General features: G+C 49.6%; 3 protein-coding genes across 7 annotated transcripts; 1 reads left to right on the forward strand and 2 right to left on the reverse strand.

The window, feature by feature from the left end:
* Positions 1-14: 14 nt before the first annotated feature.
* Positions 15-9,570, reverse strand: Lrrk (Leucine-rich repeat kinase). Of its 2 annotated transcripts, none has more exons than XM_017162020.3 (8): positions 9,429-9,570; positions 8,425-8,584; positions 4,728-8,366; positions 4,268-4,649; positions 3,132-4,211; positions 1,649-3,003; positions 1,155-1,587; positions 15-1,093 (listed from the first exon to the last, which is right to left on the reverse strand). In XM_017162020.3, exons 1-8 carry the CDS (start codon positions 9,445-9,447, stop codon positions 872-874), a joined length of 7,290 nt encoding a protein of 2,429 aa, XP_017017509.1. In that variant the 5' UTR covers positions 9,448-9,570; the 3' UTR covers positions 15-871. The 2 variants fall into 2 exon arrangements, with proteins under 2 accessions (XP_017017509.1, XP_017017508.1); XM_017162019.3 differs by lacking the exon at positions 9,429-9,570 and adding an exon at positions 8,654-9,377.
* A 411-nt stretch (positions 9,571-9,981) lies between these two features.
* On the reverse strand, positions 9,982-11,225 carry LOC108071274 (uncharacterized). 2 transcript variants are annotated; one of them, XM_070286792.1, is made up of 6 exons: positions 11,067-11,225; positions 10,968-11,006; positions 10,858-10,905; positions 10,584-10,798; positions 10,371-10,524; positions 9,982-10,311 (listed from the first exon to the last, which is right to left on the reverse strand). In XM_070286792.1, the coding sequence occupies exons 1-6, from the start codon at positions 11,158-11,160 to the stop codon at positions 10,169-10,171; spliced, it is 693 nt and encodes a 230-aa protein (XP_070142893.1). In that variant the 5' UTR covers positions 11,161-11,225; the 3' UTR covers positions 9,982-10,168. The 2 variants fall into 2 exon arrangements, with proteins under 2 accessions (XP_070142893.1, XP_017017455.1); XM_017161966.3 differs by having other exon boundaries at positions 10,858-10,911; positions 11,067-11,224.
* Positions 11,226-11,506: 281 nt separating this feature from the next.
* Pi3K92E (phosphatidylinositol 3-kinase 92E) lies at positions 11,507-17,201 on the forward strand. Of its 3 annotated transcripts, none has more exons than XM_017162070.1 (8): positions 11,507-11,666; positions 12,475-14,460; positions 14,532-14,738; positions 14,871-15,458; positions 15,526-15,832; positions 15,900-16,082; positions 16,148-16,267; positions 16,331-17,201. In XM_017162070.1, the coding sequence occupies exons 2-8, from the start codon at positions 12,719-12,721 to the stop codon at positions 16,457-16,459; spliced, it is 3,276 nt and encodes a 1,091-aa protein (XP_017017559.1). In that variant the 5' UTR covers positions 11,507-11,666; positions 12,475-12,718; the 3' UTR covers positions 16,460-17,201. The 3 variants fall into 3 exon arrangements, with proteins under 3 accessions (XP_017017559.1, XP_017017557.1, XP_017017558.1); XM_017162068.3 differs by having other exon boundaries at positions 11,531-11,593; XM_017162069.3 differs by lacking the exon at positions 11,507-11,666 and adding an exon at positions 11,677-11,778.
* The last annotated feature ends 836 nt before the right edge of the window (positions 17,202-18,037 follow it).

Consider the following 18,037-nt stretch of genomic DNA (forward strand, 5'->3'; position numbering starts at 1 on the left):
AATAAACTGGAGTCATAAATGGAGCTACCTTTTTAAAATATTAAATACAAATATATGTGTATACATATAAAATATAGTATAATATAATAAAAGCGTATATTATTTATATTGCACCTAAATATTTGTAGTTTTAATACAAATTAAAACAAGAAAGGAAGCTAACTTCGGCACGCCGAAGTTTGTATACCCTTGCAGATATTATTTCATTACATTTTACCTATACTTATTATGTTTACAGTTTGACAGTTACAGTTTTGCATTTCCAGCTTTACATTTTCCCTACATCTACCGATCGTTTATATGGCAGCTATATGATATAGTTGTCCGATTTTTTTGAAATTTATACCAAAATTCTAGAATAATAAAATAATCTTATATATCGGAGTAGATGAAAATACGTTGAAAAACAACGAATCTATAATTTTTTTTCTATTAATTTCCCGATCGTTCCTATGGCAGCTATATGATATAGTCGTCCGATCCGGCCCGTTCCGACATATATAGCAGTGAGAGCATATAGAAGACTATATGCAAAGTTTCATTGAGATAGCTTTAAAACTGAGGGACTAGTTTGCGTAGAAACGGACAGACGGACAGACGGACAGACGGACAGACGGACATGGCTAGATCGACTCGGCTGTTGATGCTGATCAAGAATATATATACTTTATAGGGTCGGAAACGTCTCCTTCACTGCGTTGCAAACTTCTGACTGAAATTATAATACCCTGCAAGGGTATAAATATCAACGACTATCTATCCCTCATGTCCAGCACTTTTTCAAATTTTTCAAGATTTGTCCGTGTGTCGTTTAAGTGAATTAATATTATTATTAAAAAAACGTCAACAAATAATCCTTGCGAGATCGAATTTATGTCCAGTGCTTGGCGCGCCACAAAAGGCAGTGGATGTGATTGTCCACATCCGCCGGTGGCAAGGATTTGCCTGCACCATGTGTGGGTGTACTGACGGCCGAGCAGGCGGCGGAGGAATCGGCCGAGTCCACGTAGCGAGAGATCAGGGAGCGGTACCGTCGACCAATCGTGGCAATCAAAGGCACCTTGTCATTGGTCAGCGTTATGATGGATTTTATCTGCGGGAAGCAGGAAGAGCGATTAGTATCAATCTTAAAAAAAAAGATTTTCTAGACCTACCTCATTTTCATAGGGGCGGAAAACACTTATCGGTCGCAGACTTTGCAGCTCGGCCACGATCAGGCAACCCCAGGTGGTGCCAATGTACAGCTCCGTATTGTGAGCCGCCAGGGCCGAGATCTGGCACTTGATCAGATTCACGTGCTCATCGATGGCGATGCTTTGCAGGGACTCGGAGCACGGCAGCAACTTGGAGCAGTCCAATTTGTTCTCGATGCGCTTGGAGGCAACGCCCCACTGGTACACCATGCATCCGGGATAGAGGCAGCTGAAGACGTGACTGTCGTTGCTGCACATCCGGGCCACCTTGACGTCCTCTATCAGGTTGGGCTCCTCGCTGTGGCACAGCGCCTGATGACCAGACACTCCCGTCTCGTTAAGCGGAAAAACATTGATCTTTCCGGCTATTTCGCCGCACCACAGCTCGTAGGTGCTGAAAAGAGCGTTAATGGACAATCACAGCAATCCCAGGATATGACCATGTAGCCACTTACCCATCCACAAAGACTGAGCAGGCGGCGTGCAACACAAAGCCGGAACAGATCTCCGTGAGCACAAAGGAGCCCTCGGCAAAAGCGCAATTGCTGGGCATCTGCGTGGCATCCACGAGAAACACGCGGCCATTGTGCGTGCCCACGGCCACGCGGGCAATCCTCTCCATGTAGACTAGACTTATCACAGCTGACTTGATGGCCGGATCGAGCATATAGGAGAACAAGTGGGCATAGCTAGAGGTGCTATATGCATGCAGGTTGCCGGAAACGTCGCCCATCCAAATGGCTTCGCCCACTAAGCAGCAGCACAGCATGTTGACTTTCGGCGAACGCTGAGCGGACCGGGCTCGAGAGTGGGCGCCATTCTCAGGCGTCTTGGGCGGAGCCACCTGTGGCTGCGGCGAACAACTGATGCTGCTGCACTGCAGCAGGCTGCCCGAGGGCGTGCAGTCCAGGATGTCAATGCGGGAGCCAAAGGAGGGAAGCCACAGCTCCAGGCCCGATTGTTCCTCATCGCCCACCAGCGACCGAAAGACTCCGCACACGATCTTCTCCGTATGCGGCAGGGCAACCACATCCAGCAGGTGGATGCACTCCGGGGCACTAAGTATGGAGACAATCTGACTCGCCGTCGGCCGGCGACGTGGCTGCTCGTGCCAGCAGAGCACCATTAGGTCCAAGCAGCAAGTGGGAAACTGCGTCTCTCGCTGTGTAAGAGCCGGACGGCTGCCCTCCAAGATGCACTCCTTGATGGACTCGTGGCCTTCGAACGGTTGTCGCAGGCTGATGTTTTCGTAAATGAACATTCCAAATGAGAAGCAGTCCACCTTCTCAGTGTACTCCTCCTCGCCATTGTAGCGTATTATCTCGGGGGCCATAAAGCCCTCCGTGCCGCCGAAACCCTTCGCTCCGCTGGGAGCTGTCTGCCTGCTAATGCCGTAGTCGGCAATCTTGATGTGCACATGATTCCGTGGACTGTCCTCCGTGTGCGGCTGCGGCAATTCCCAGACCAACACGTTCTCCGACTTGAGATCGCGGTATATGATCCTTCTGCGATGCAGATACTCGATGGCACGTGCTGCCTGCAAAACGAGGGTCTGGAACGTGTGCGGACCCATGTGGGCTCCACTGCGCCGGTACTGCCGCAGCAAGGCGTCCAAACCGCCCAGAGGAGCGAGCTCTAATACCAGAGCCAACGGCTTAATGCAGATCCCTACCAGGGGCACAATGTTAGGATGCTTGAGGGTCAGCAGCACGGCCAACTCCTGGCGAGCAGTGCAATAGGCCTTGCAGGAGTGCTGCAGCGGATCACGATCCCACTTGCCCAGAGCCACCTTGTAGGCCATTAGGGCACTCTGGAAATTAAGCGGATATATATGGGTAATTCTCCCGAATGAATGCGTACAAATGAATGAATGCATTCGACATCCGAGAATCGTTTATATGTTGCCTTCGATTAATGCCTAGTGTGAATAGTACTCACCTCCTTGGCCCGGGCTCCTGGTGGCACTGGTTGCAGCATTTTCATGGCCACCGCCTTAAAGGATCTGGCGCCTCTGATCTTGCAACTGGCCTTGAAAACGAACCCGAAGGCTCCGCGACCCAGCAGGGACCCCTTGATGATGCACTCCGTGGGAATGGTGTGCTTATCGGGTATGTCGGCAAATATGACATCCGGAGCTAGCTGGGCCATCGACTGCTCCAGGTGCACGGGACAGCTGAGCTTGCTCTGATTGTAAACGGACAGGATGCACTCCTCGATCATCCAGGCGTAGCAGACATTGGAATTATCTGGCAGGGGATAGCCCGGGTGTCCGTCCACCGAAGTGTTGCGCGAGGAACCGGCGGAGTCAGGTCCCACGCCCGAGTCTGCATCCGAGCCAGCGCCCAGGGAGTCCTCAGAGCGGCGCTCCCGCCGGGCTGTGGCGTTGAGATAGGCGGAGAACACATTAAGAGCGCCGTCCTCACCGGGGTCGCCAACGCCATGCAGAAAATAGGCGCCTGCCCCGCGCCGGCTACTCCGACTTGGCCTATTGCATCCGATGGGTGGCATTTCCCGATCTGCTGGCTCGCTGGTCTGCTGCAGCTGCAGCTTCCAGAGACAGCGGGGACACAACACCAGGCGGGTGATCAAGAAGCGCCCCTCGGAAGTGTGCACAAACCGAGTACCCAGCGAGGGATACCAATCCTCCAGCAGCAAGTCGATGTGGTCCACTGCCAGAGCTAAGAGCTTGGCCACTTGTGACATTTGTGGCTGCAGTTCGGCCAGCAGTTGACGTTCTCTATCGTCCACCTCCTGCGATATGCTCACCTGGAGCAGGGGAAAGTAAACCTCCAAAATGCTGGAAGAGGTCAGGTTAACATCGCTCCAGATTCCGTCCAGCTTAAGCTTGAAGCGATTGCCATTTGTCCGAAAGGGCTGCGTACGCTCTGTGCTCTGAAAGGGCACTTCCCAGATCCGAAATATTAGGATGGGTCCATAATAAAGGGCCAGGCCCGTCTGCCACAGATTCCACTGGGTGTCCTGCTCCAAGGAGGTACGCAAATCAAAGTCCACGAATTTCTGGAATACATATAACATAAGCAACAAGTAATGATTCAAGTTATATTCCTACTTACATCTTGGGCAGCCACGTAGACGCCACGGATCGCCTCGATGATCTGCTCATCGGCCAGTATCCGCGTGATCAGGCGAGACCAGAAGCCAGAGGGGAAATAGGTCATCAGCAGAACACGCCTCAGGCCCTGGACAGCCGAAGCAGCAGCCGCAGAAGATGAAGAAGTCTGAGCTGACCTCGGCTCGTAGATCAAGTTATTGAGATTCACCTCCTGTGAGACGGAGCAACCCAAGTTACGACCGCGGGAGCGCTGTGACAGCTTTACTGTGGTGCCAGCGTTGGGCGTGCTGGCCTCTTGCAGTGGCAGCAGTGAGGGGATGAGCAGAGTTCGTGAGTCCCAGGTTAGGGCAACCTCAAACTTGTTCAATAAACTGACAATGTAGCTGGAAACATTTGATTAGTAATTACATTTGTTTGTAATTATAAAGCCTTTGGTTGAAGTTTTCTGTTGTAAAACCCACCTGCGATTGGTATTTCCCTGAACCTGCACACTCCGAAACAGAAGTTGAAGGTCATCCAGCTTCATCACGCCCGTAGGGGCAAACGGATTGATCTCACGGACGGTGACCACATGGGCCAGCATATCGCACAGCCACTGAGGATCGAGGAAGTAGTAGTCCCTGAGCGTGGCGTCATCGTAGTGCAGGAGGACACCGTTTTCGTGGCACCAGGTGGTTGCCTGCTGCAGCTCGGCGGCATCTCGAAAGCTCTTGTAGTTGTGCAGTCGCATTTGCTCGGTGACCAGGCGTCGATACTGCTCGCCATCGAGGACCGGATCTCGGCCAGCCGCGCGAAGATTGCAGGCAATTACGTTCACAATATCCTCGAGGGCGATATAACTGGCGGGAATCTTTTGGAGCAGCATGGGCTCCTTGGAGCCCGGCGATCGCAGCTGCATGGCGGTGTCGTAGATGATGTTGGCCAGCAGGTGGATATTGTGCAGGGTGCGACAGCTTATTTCTATGGAGTCAATCACCCGCGGTAGCCCGATCTTCTCCGCATCCGGAATGGCTATGAACTTCTCCCGTATCATCTGCTGCAGCTGCTCCGCCTTCTGCGGAGAGATGGACTCGCCCACCGCATCGAAGTGGGTGCCGACAATAATCACAGGAGAGTTGGGAGCCCTAGCCTGGATGTTGCCCAGCCACTGCAGCAGCTCGGCCAGACCCTTGTGGCCGTCGCTTATGCGCCAGAGCACCAGATACAGGCTCCTCTTGGACAAAAAGTACTGGTGGGTGGCGTAGTACTCCTTCTGGCCGCCAAAGTCCCAGGTGCGGAACACTACCGGGCCATGGGAACCGGGTGCCCGCTTCCGCTTCTCGCATATCCAGGTGCCAATGTCCACGCCCACCGTGGATATGTTCGCGGCGGACGCGGAGGAGTTGCGCTGCGACCGGGATGTACTGCGAGCGTGGCCCATTCTTTTGGCCCAGTGGTTCTCACTGGCGCGGGATCGGTGCGAGCTAGAGCTTGAGCCAGAGCCCGCTCCCTGGCGCAGCAGATCGAGCAGAGTGCTCTTCCCAATGCCAGCCACGCCCACCACCATCAGCTTCATCCGCGCGTACGGCTGGGCGTCCTCGTAGATGGACTTGAGGTAGCCCACGATGTCCATAGTCTTGTGCTTCTTGCTCTCGATCATGGAGCGCAGTGGCTCCTGCAGGAGGCAGCCGCGCGTATTCAAGTTCCACAGCCGCGACAGCAGTCCCAGATGCGGCGGCAGCTCCGTAATGTTTACATTCCCGCTGATGTTCAGCACCGACAGACTGCTCAGCTCGTGCAGCGAGGCGGGGATTTCCTTGAGGCAGTTGTTGGTCATGTCGAGCATGGAGAGATTGGGGAAAATCACCTTGGACCGGTTCACGCCCACCACACTCCAGTCGGCATCCTCGCTCTCGTTGAACAGCGTGCTGGCGTCGTCCGTCGACAGCTGGATGCGGGTGAGGAGATTGTCCGCCAAGATCAGCGTGCGCAGCGATTCCAAACGCAGGTGTCGCCTGTGCCGGCACACGCTCTTCAGCACCGATGCTCGGAAGGAGCTGGCGGATGTACAGCTGCCCTTTGAGGACGACGACTTGTAGGGCACCTCCTCCTCCGGCAGTTGGACACAGCTGTAGCACAGCAGGTGCGGATCCGATTCCGTGATACGCGGCAAGCTCGGCCAGCATGAGATCTCGTTGTGGCTCAAGTCCAGCTGCTTGAGAGTGGCCGGATAGCTGGTCACGTGCCCCATGGAGCGCAGACTGTTGTAAGACATGTTGAGCCTGGTCAGGCTGACCGCCAGGCAAGGCAAGGCAGCCGGAATGCTGGTGAACAGATTGTTCGCTATGTTCAGGCTGCTTAGCTGCGAGGAGCTCCCCACACCCGGGCCCGTCTTTCCATCCCCGAAATCCTGCTCGTGTTGCTGCCACTTCAAATCGTTGTCGGTTATGTCCAGCGAGGCCGACCAGAGATTGCGATGGGTGAGCCGCTGCTGGGTCACATTCCGCGGCTTGTTGGACGGAGGCTCCTCGAACGACTGCAGTTGCAGCTTGTCCAGACTCAGCAGCGAGTTGCTCGTCTGCATGGGCGGCACGGGCAGGTCTCGCAGCAAGTTAAAGGCCACGTTGAGCTCGCGCAGCTTGGGCGCGCGCCACAGGTCAAAGGGGAGCTGCTGCAGCTTATTATTCGATACATCGAGAATGGTGAGTGCGGGCAGGTGAAAGACGGCCGCCGGCAGCAGGGTCAACTGGTTATCCTGCAGAAAAAGCTCGTCCAGCACGGGGCAGGCGTATTCCTTGGCGCCTTGCATGGGGGCCGGCAGCTCTGTAATCCTATTCTGGGCCACATTCAGATACTTGAGACTAACCAGGTGAAACAACTCCGGCGGAATTGCTATGAGCACATTGTGCGAGAAGTCGATGCGAGTGATGGCGGTCAGCGAGACCTCGGTCAGCCTCGGATGCGACTGTAGCTTGGGATTCAGCAGCAGGACTCCACTAACTAGCCAGGGAACCCTGACTACGGACAGCTGGACACTGGAGCCCAGGCTGTGCCAGTCAATGATGGTCGGCACATTGGGGAACATGGCGCTGTACGATATGTTGCTGGTGGACGGCAGGAACACGTTCACCTCCACCGGAGTGGGCAGTCCCTTCTTGTTGATCTTGTAGTCGGAGTCCGGGTGGACGCGTCGGGCCAAAAGACGGCTAAGGATGGCCTCATCCCCGCCAGAAATGGCCATTCCGATGGCCGAACCGTTGTCATCGCGGGCTCCATGCTTCAGCAAGAGGTCCAGCATGGCCAACGACCTCTGCTTGCAGGCCTCTGCAATCGGGACATTACTTAGCCCGTAGATTTCCTCGCAGCACTTCGGGTCGTTGTGATCCTCCACTGGCTTGGCGACAATATTCGGGTTTGCTCCGTGCTGCAGCAGAGCTTGCACGACGTCCAGGTGGCCGCCACGAACCGCGGCCAGCAGAGCCGTCTCCCTCGCCGCTCCGCACAGCAGATTGACGTTGACCGGACACCGCTGGCATTCCGAGGAGTCTGGGGTAGCCTGCTCCTCGGGGCCATCCGATTCGCCGGATATATGCAGCTTGGACATGATGGCCTGGATGCCAAACGAAATGCGTTTCCTGGTGGGCGTGATGGGAGTGCTCACCGAACTGGCGGCATTCGAGTCTCCCAGGGTGCGTCGGCAGTGGAGCTGCCACTTGAGCAAAACCCCGACCAGCTGCCTGTTGCCCAGGATGCTGGCTATATACAGACTAGTCTGACCGGTCACATCGTGGGCGTTGGCGTCGAAGGGTAGCCTCCACTCCCACAACCCCTCCTCGTCGCGATATGTCTGGTAGAGGTAGTCCGGATAGCTGTAGCCAATGAGAAGCTCCAGCAGCTTGATGTGTCCGTTGATGCAGGCCGCATGCAGCGGCAGCCAGCGCTCCACAGTCGGTTGCTGGATCAGTTCCGGGAAGCGGTCCAGCATCAGCCGGGCGATCCCCAAGTGACCGCTATGAACGGCGGCGTACAACGGGGAGTATTTGGTGACAGCGTGCGAGCGGCCATCGGCCCCGGCGTCCAACAGTCGCTGAGTAATGCTCTCGTAGCCAGACTGGCAGGATCTGAAGATAATTTAAGGATAGTACCTCGCTGAAGCACACGCTGTGTATAGTTACTCACATGAAGAGCAGGGTGTTGGCTCCCGACGGCGCCATATTGACAATTATCTGCCGTTCCGTTCCCAGGGCCGCCAAGAGAACGCGAACCGTACGCTCATCTCCGGCACTTACCGCAGCTCGCAGCTCTCCGTGCTTGATCTGGCGCACCTCCTCCCGCGCGTCTGAAAAATGATAGCAGTAGCATTCATCAAACATATGTCCTGGACGGTGTAGCGGTTTCAATTTCCCACCCCGGACCGAGGACACCTCAATGACCTCATCCACGAAATAGTCGCAGGCCTCTAGGGCAGTTTCGGTGCCAGGCTTGGGCTGTTCCATGCTGAACTTCCAAGACATAATTATGTAACCCAGCTCCTAGCGGCCGAGCCAAAACCCCGAGAACCCAATTGACAGCTTATGGCATTGGGAGCGGAGAAGAGAACCGACCGCGGCGCTGGTAAAAACTGAACTGAACTGAACCGAGGCGCGGCGCTGGGAATAATCGATGGGCATTCATTGATGCGTTGCCCGGGCCACGTTTTTTCTGGTCATTGATCCAAGCCGTATTTTGACGCACTGCGCAAGACGCAACTAACGAGGTATGGCGCAACTGTTGCACGTGGTCAAGGACTGGCATTGGATCGGGTATGTGGCGCTTGTTTATGCCGTGTTTGCCTTCGTGTGGGTGTCGAATGGCCCAGAGTGGTTGCAGCACACCAGTTGCTTCTATGTGGGCGGTGGCAATTCAAATAAACAGTTTTGCGCGCCCACTTTTGCAGCGCCCACAGCACAGTAGTCACCCTGTGTGTACACGGGTTGTTGAAAAACCAATAACAATTTTGTAGGAGTGTAATTGCGCCACTTGAACTACCATTAATCCGCATGTTCGAGCTCGTTTGGCATCCAGCATGTAGCCAAGTTAAACATTAAATATATTTTAGCACATTTCGAAAGCCTTTAGGCTAAATACTACCAGCTTTGCAGAATAAATATGCAAGCCTTTTTGCACATATTTATGTATCCTACCTTCATCCGAATCGCTCATTGTTCATTATCTTTTCCTCTTTACTTTAATGGGCTAAAAATACATAACCCTTATTTTCGACGCAATTATTGTTTTAACATTTTGCGAAATTTTCACTTTGTTTACATTTTTTCTTAGTAAGACCAAATCCGTTTAAGTTTACAATACCAGTTCTTGAGGAACACCCTGTGTTTTGTATACCAGTGGCAGCACTTGAGCGACCAAAGTTGCCAGACCTTCCGTTTCCGCTTAAAAAAATTCAAAAACAACGAATTAATGGGTTCATTTATAAATTAAATTAACAGTAACAACAATTACTTGTATTATTATTCTTAATATTATTAGTTATCTCCCTCTTGCTCTTACCAGTGGGACAAATTATTAAGCAAATATAAAATAGATTAAATAAATTGATGGAATATTCTTTAGTCCACCTGATTTAGTCCCCCCTCACCAGCAACCGCTGAATCACATAACCTGCTAGATGAATCATCAGTGACTTTGTCATGCGTGCATTCTTATTGTTAGAATCCAGCTCAATATAAACACAACACGTTTGACTTTATATTCTTGTTGATTTAATATTCTTTCGTAGCTCTACTTATCACTTTAAAAAGGGCAGAAAACTCGAGAGGGTTGGTCAAGTAAATATATCGGAACTCAAATATAAATTGAGTGCAATCATGTGATTATTCATATTTTTACACCTATATAATAACTACTTTAAAGATATTAGTTTCATTCACTGTTCAGTGATCTTTTTCTTTTTACTTTTGGACTCATCAAGTCTCGATTTCTTTTTGCAAGCATTATTCTTAATGCAGTGCATTGCTTTTTGAAGTGCCTTTATCGGTGACTGGGAACTGTCCGTAAGTCGAATTGCCTCTGAAATATGATTTTATGGTTATTAAGTGTTTAATAGAGTATTTTTGTAGATACTATACCTATAAGAGCAGTGAAGAAGAACCCGTAGTTACGCAGACCCTTTTTTCTGCTTACACCATCAATGTTATAGTCTAGAATTAGTTCTTCAGCCATTACATTTGACAATGTCTTGGACAGCGACTTATAGCTGAATAGACGCTGCATTTCACTTATCTGAGAATCACGGAATGATAGATCTTTATTACGTTATTAAAGTTGATGCATTGACTTACGCATTCATTTTTGAAAGTGTGTGTCTCCCCAATCTCCTTGTCTATAAATGAAAGATCAAATTCAGTCCTTAGTGGAAAGTTTAAATCGCTGCGCTCAAAGTCTTGGGTCTGGTTTCCTTTCGACAATAACTCCTTCAGCCCGACAACTGCTTCGGTGAGCCATGTTACTCTCTCATTTAGAGTGTCTATCTCTCGGCGCAGCGATTTATTCTCTTCTGAAAAATGTAAAAGGCTCGTTAAACCATGGCTATATTTTTGTTAATGAAGAAAGTACCTCGAATGACGGCAATTATGCGCTCCTCTGATGTCTGCGGCTGCTGGTCTAAAGCTTTGGAAAGAACACATTTAAAGTTGGTTTACAAGGGAAATACCTTAAATGTATACCTTGTGTGCCAGAAGTTCCCGGAGACAGCTGATTACAATCTAAAAAAAATATACATTTAAAATTGGTTTACAAGAAAAATTTGTCCATTAAATATATACCTTGTGTGGCAGTTTCATCTGCAGTTTCCGAAGACTGCTGTTGCTGACCGTATTCTACGATATTAATTTCAGGCTCCAATTCAAACTGCATCATCTTGTTGGGCCACAAAACATTTGCAATTACTTATTCACAACAAACAATAATCTGTCAGGAGTTTTACATTGTAAAATAAAATACCACAGAAAACGGAAAACCAAGTGATATCTTAAAGTTTTCACAAAACGGTCACATTGATTCAGACTGTTGCTTTACAGATGCGTTTGTTTACGAATCGTCTTTACCTAAATTCCAGACTAAAGAGAAGGAAAACACAGTTGGGAAGCTTAATTTTTTAAAATAATTATTATTAATAATAAGAAGCCTTTAATTGAAACTACGATCTTGTGGTACAAATATACGTTATATGGCATTTTCGAGTACACGTATGGTATTTTTTAGCAGGCGAGTCGCGGTCACACTGCACAACAATCCAAATAAAAGCAATTAAATATTCTTTAATCAAACTTCAATGTGCTCCGATCGTAAGGTGCGTTTGTGAAAAAAAGTGCAGCACATATGGCCTATCATGGCCACCAATGGATGCCGATGCGGAAAGTCAAGTAAGCAGCGGCGGCGGCACCTCTGCGAAGCTCACACCCAGAAAAAGTGATAAAGACGAAGAATGGCCAAAATGGAGATGGCAAAACAAAAACAAATGGGACGCGGCGGAAAGTTAGTGGATACTAGTGCGGTGAAGTGGTTCTGGGGGATGCTCGGTCCTCTGCAGGCGCATGTTTGTCTTCAGTGGCGGTGGCGGCGAGTGCACTTTCCATTTGGGGCCATTTCGACTTGGAGATGATGCCTCGTAACTTTTGTATACCCTTTCCGCGAACTGAACTCAACCTGTTTGTTGGTGGAATTTGCACCTCCGCCCATGAACTGTGCCTGCAGAGCACACTGCTTTCGATTATTTCGGAAATATATGACTCGCATTCTACCACCTAAGACCGTCCAGTTCCAGTTCCATCCGCTGGCTAAGCCCATGGCAGTGAAAGTTAGGGTATTACAAGGTCGCCCAACTAGGTCCGTCTGAATTCTTGTTTTTGTTTTTAAGTTGACCCCTCCCCCTAACTTATTGCTGTGTGATTCATACTAAATATAAAGACGTTTTTGGCTTTTAACAGGAAGCTAAGATGTATTTAGATAGCTATTGGGAACACAATCCTCTGGTAAAAGAGATCCCCAGGTAAATCAAGGTAGATAACTTCTGAGAGCTAAGCGCTGGGCGGCTATCGCAGTCTTATCTGGGGGCTGGTGGGTGATTATCATCATTTCCGTAATTGAACACCAAACAGCCGATCGGCAATCGCCGTATATTTGCTTTCGAGTAACCCGGGCCGGCGCCACCTTCCGATTTATTATTCACAGAGATCGGCATGACTAACATGAGACTGCGGCGCTGATTTAAATGGAAAACTTTGAGAACAACAGAAAGTCCAGGCTGTTGATAACGAGAAGAGCGAGAACCAAACTAACAACTGCATGCAAAGCCGGACAGTGGTACCGGATTAGCCTCAAGAGCGGAGAGTGAACGTGAACGTGACGACGACGAAGTAGTAGTTTATAGGAACCCGGCTCCCCCAGAGCCTTGAGCCAAGTCGCCGCCGTCAAGATGATGGAGATACCGGCGTATGTGCTGCACCCGCAGCACCATAACCAGTGCGTCAAGCCGCCGTTGGACGACGACACTGAGGAGTTCTGCATACGTTTCTCCGTCAATCTGTGGAAAAACGATCCGCCCGAACATGTGGACCTCATCTGCCTGCTGCCCAATGGGCATCTCAGGATGCTTAAGGCCCCCTCGACGACCACAATCCGAGATGTGAAGGTGAACATGGTCGAGCTGGCCAAGCAGAGCGAACCGTGCTACATGATCAAGGACGCCTGCGACTACCAAGTGTACGGCATATCGACATTCAACATCGAGCCGTACACGGACGAGACGAAGCGCCTGTGCGAGGTCCAGCCGTATTTTGGACTGCTCAGCCTGGGCGACCGCACCGATGCCAACAGCTTCTCCAGCGACTACGAGCTGACCAAGATGGTTAGCGGAATGATTGGCAAGTCCTTTGATCACCATCGGACCCAGGTAACGCCCGAGATCGACGACTTCCGGCTGAACATGTCGCAAATCTGCGACAACATAGAGACAAAGCGCGGCAAATACACCTGGCAGGACCGCCTGCTCTATGAGCATCCGCTGCGACTGGCCAACTCGGGGAAGATGCCCGACCTGATACGCGAACGGCATCCGACCCGAGCGTTCCTCATCGTGGTGAAGAACGAGAATGACCAGAGCACCTTCACGCTGTCCGTGAGTGAACACGATACGCCCTTCTCGCTGACCGAGAGCACCCTGCAGAAGATGAATCGCTCGCAGATCAAGATGAACGACCGGGTCGCCGACTACATACTCAAGGTGAGCGGGCGCGACGAGTACCTGCTCGGCAACTACCCGCTGATCCAGTTCCTGTACATCCAGGAAATGCTCTCGGACTCGGCGGTGCCCAATGTGGTGCTGCAGTCGGTGTACCGCCTGGAGTCGTACATAAATCACCACAATGTGCAGAACATGGTGCAGAAGAGGCCGCCGCGGAAGCAGTCTGTTCCGCCCTCCCGGCCGCCCATTTCTCTGTGGGACATGGGCAACTACTTTCAGCTGACTTTGCACAGCATCTCCAACGTGAACTACGACAGGGCGCGCGCCTTCAAGGTGGGCGTGCACGTGGGCCTCTTTCACGGGGAACGGATGCTCTGCGCCCAGCGATCGACGGACTCGCCCAATGGCAACTTCGATACGTTTCTGTTCAACGACCTCGTGATGGACTTCGACATACAGATGCGTAACCTGCCGCGGATGACGCGACTGTGCATCGTGATATTCGAGGTGACCAAAATGTCGCGATCAAAGAAGTCGTCCAACAACAAGGACATTGCACTGAAAGACGTCTCCTACAACAAGAACCCATTGGCTTGGGTCAACACCACGCTGTTCGACTACAAGGACAACCTGCGCACCGGGCGTCAGACTCTCTACACGTGGACGTATGCGGACGATATCCAGTCGGATGAGGTCTTCCACCCACTGGGCACCGTCGAACCAAATCCGCTGAAAGAGGAGTGCGCCCTGGTGGACATCACATTCCAGAGCAGCGGAAGCGGGACCGTGCGCTACCCCACCGAGGAAACTGTGCTTCAATATGCCGAAGAGCGCGCCCTTGCCAGAAGACAAGAGAAACAGCAGCACAGGGCGGAGCCAGAGAAGTATCTCAGGGATCTGATAGCCAACTACACGGGTCTGGATAAGATCTACGAGATGGTCGACCAGGATCGAAATGCCATCTGGGAACGCAGGTAAGGCTGTGGGGAGGGAGTTCACTAGAAATAACTTGAATAACTAAAATTATATCTCTTTTTATTTTTAGGGACATAATTCAACGCGAATTGCCCGAGGAGCTGTCCATCCTTCTGCACTGCGTTTACTGGAAAGAGCGTGACGATGTGGCCGACATATGGTTCCTGCTCAGCAAGTGGGAGCTAATCTCCGTTGAACGCTCGCTGGAGCTGCTGGATTACGCCTATCCGGACCCAGCCGTACGAAGATTTGCCATCAGATGTCTGCACTCTCTCACGTAAGAAATATATCTAAATTGCTGAGCTTTAACGATTTATTGCGTAGTGAAACCGTGGTGCAAATTAGCCGCAGGAGTCTTGCATTCCGTCTCGAAAATTATCGAGTCATTTTTAAATTGTTTACCCATCAGGGACGAGGACCTTCTGCTGTACCTACTTCAACTGGTCCAGGCAATCAAGCACGAATCATATTTAGCCAGTGATCTGGTGGTGTTCCTGCTAGAGCGAGCGATGCGCAATCAGCGCATTGGGCACTACTTCTTCTGGCATCTGCGCTCCGAGATGCAGACGCCGTCCATACAGATGCGATTCGGTCTCCTGCTGGAGGTCTACCTCAAAGGCTGCAAGCATCACGTGGCGCCGCTTCGCAAGCAGCTGCACATGCTGGAGAAGCTGAAGCAGGGCTCCGTCATAGTGAAACACGGCAGCAAGGAGAAGGTCAAGAGTTTGCTGCAAAACTTCCTGCGCGACCAGCGCAACGAAGGCGTCTTCCAGAACATCCAGAACCCGCTCAATCCCAGCTTCCGCTGCAACGGCGTCTCGCCGGACAAGTGCAAGGTGATGGATAGCAAAATGAAGCCACTGTGGGTGGCTTTTGAGAACGCGGACCTCAACTCCGACGCTGTACACATCATTTTCAAGAATGGCGACGATTTGCGCCAGGACATGCTCACCCTGCAGATGCTGAGGGTGATGGATCAGCTGTGGAAGCGCGATGGGTAAGACATTGCGATACCAAAGGCCTTCAGAACAGGATTACTCTGAAATTTGCTCCTCTCCCCACAGAATGGACTTCCGGATGAACATCTACAACTGCATCAGCATGGAGCAAAGGCTCGGCATGATCGAGGTGGTGCGGCACGCAGAGACCATTGCAAACATACAAAAGGAGAAGGGCATGTTCTCGGCCACGTCGCCGTTCAAGAAGGGCTCCCTCTTCAGTTGGCTTAAGGAGCACAACAAGCTCCCCGACAAGCTGAACCAAGCCATCAACGAGTTCACGCTCAGCTGTGCCGGCTACTGTGTGGCCACCTACGTGCTGGGCGTGGCAGATCGTCATTCAGACAATATAATGGTGAAAAAGAACGGACAGGTGGGTGCCAAGGGGGAATCTTTTAGAAGCCAAACCATTTAACATTCTGTATTTTCGTTATTCTCAGCTCTTTCACATTGATTTTGGCCACATTCTGGGCCACTTTAAGGAGAAGTTTGGCGTACGACGGGAGCGAGTGCCCTTCGTGTTAACGCATGACTTCGTCTACGTAATCAACAAGGGCTGCAAGGACAAAGACAAGGACCGGGAGTCGGACGAGTTTCGTCGCTTCCAGGAATTGTGCGAGCGCGTAAGTCGAATCAAATCGAAAAAGAGATGGTAGACATTCTCTATGTAATACAATGTATTTTGCAGGCCTTTTTAGTTTTACGGAAACACGGCTGCCTTATTTTATCGCTGTTTTCAATGATGATTTCAACGGGACTGCCAGAACTGTCTTCCGAAAAGGACTTAAACTACCTTCGTGAGACTTTAGTATGTCCTTTGGCCTCTGTATTTCAGAATTTTGGCTCCCAACTTAATTCCTTTTCGTTTCAGGTACTAGACTATACGGAGGAGAAAGCACGCGAACATTTCCGGGCGAAATTCAGCGAAGCTTTGGCCAACTCCTGGAAGACATCCCTCAACTGGGCCTCGCACAATTTCTCCAAAAACAATAAGCAGTAAACATCTAGTAAACACACGCCGGCATCATGAATCGTCATCGTTTCAAAGTCCAAATATCTCGCAACTCAACTAAATGGATCAACCTTTTTTTTCTGCATGCCGCCTGCCTCTCTGTGCCCCCGCAGCTGGCGTAGTACAATTTCGCATCTAATTCATAAAGTTCAAAACTATGTGTTCACTATGTTAGGCCGAAATATACACAATCCCCCTCCCACTCCCACTACCCCCCCACATACACAGACGACCCCCAACCCATAGCTGATAATGTCGCTCCCATAAGTGCTCCAATATAATTTACTGTCCACCTTGTACACTTAAGTGTTCTCCTATTCTTGTAATTCGAATCATTAACGACCCCTGGATCCCGGAATTGTTTTGATGTCTAGTTATTCATTTGCCGTTTCACACTCGCGCATGCACGTGCATGCAACAAATTGTATCCTATTATGCTATATTAATTTAAGAGACATTAACTCTATAAGTTTAAAATTAACGATTTTCTATCCCTATATTACAATTAATTGTCTAATACATATTTTTTGTGTCTGCTTCTGTCGCCACCATCAACATTTTTGTGTTATCCGGTTTCGTTTTATAATGTTATTTAATATTTGTAACGTAATGTGTAAATCGCTGGATAATTGCAATTAAATGAAACTATTTAAATTCATAAACGAACGAATGTATACAATTTATTCGAAACATGAAAAAATATAGACACAATGTGCTGCTACGATTACAATTGCCGTATTTTTCTTTTCAATTTACAGTTCAAAAAGTGTACGAAACCCGAAATGGAGTTCCTACATAAAAGTGAGCCCAAGATTCACGCAAAAGTTTAAATAAAAAACAAAGCTTGCAAGGTTGATTCTCATTTCACCAAAAGTATAAAAAGGATTCCCTAATAAAATGCGCATATTTATTCCCTTGCAGGGTGTTATAATTTCAGTCAGAAGTTTGCAACGCAGTGAAGGAGACGGATAGAGTATATATTATTGATCAGCATCAACAGCCGAGTCGATCTAGCCATGTCCGTCTGTCCGGTTCTGCGCAAACTAGTCTCTCAGTGTTAAAACTTTTCGAATTAAACTTTTCATATAGTCCTCTGAATACTCTCATTTCTATATATGTTGGAACGGGCCGGATAGGAGTACTAAATCATGAACTAAATTATGAACTTCGGAGGACTATATCTTATAGCTGTCATAGGAACAATCGGGAAATTAATAGAAAAAAATTATAACTTTTATTATTTCAGAATTTTGGTATAAGTTTTTTGAAAATCGGACAACTGTATTCATTGCAAACTGCAAGGGTATATAAACTTCGGGGTGGCGAAGTCAGCTTCCTTTCTTGTTTATTATCTAATCTTTGCAGCATCTGAAAAGCAAGTGATTGACAAAAGTCATATATGTTTCAAATCAAATCACAATAAATATCTTAAATTATTAAAAATAAAATATTGAATAAATTTTAACACAAATTTACATCATCATTAAAATTAAAACAATAATCAAAATTTTGCAACAAAAAAAATTTGAGCTTAAACTCCTTTTTTAACCCAATTAAAACAAAACT

The sequence above is a fragment of the Drosophila kikkawai genome, chromosome 3R, assembly GCF_030179895.1.
Source record: "Drosophila kikkawai strain 14028-0561.14 chromosome 3R, DkikHiC1v2, whole genome shotgun sequence".
Taxonomy (NCBI): Eukaryota; Metazoa; Arthropoda; class Insecta; order Diptera; family Drosophilidae; genus Drosophila; species Drosophila kikkawai.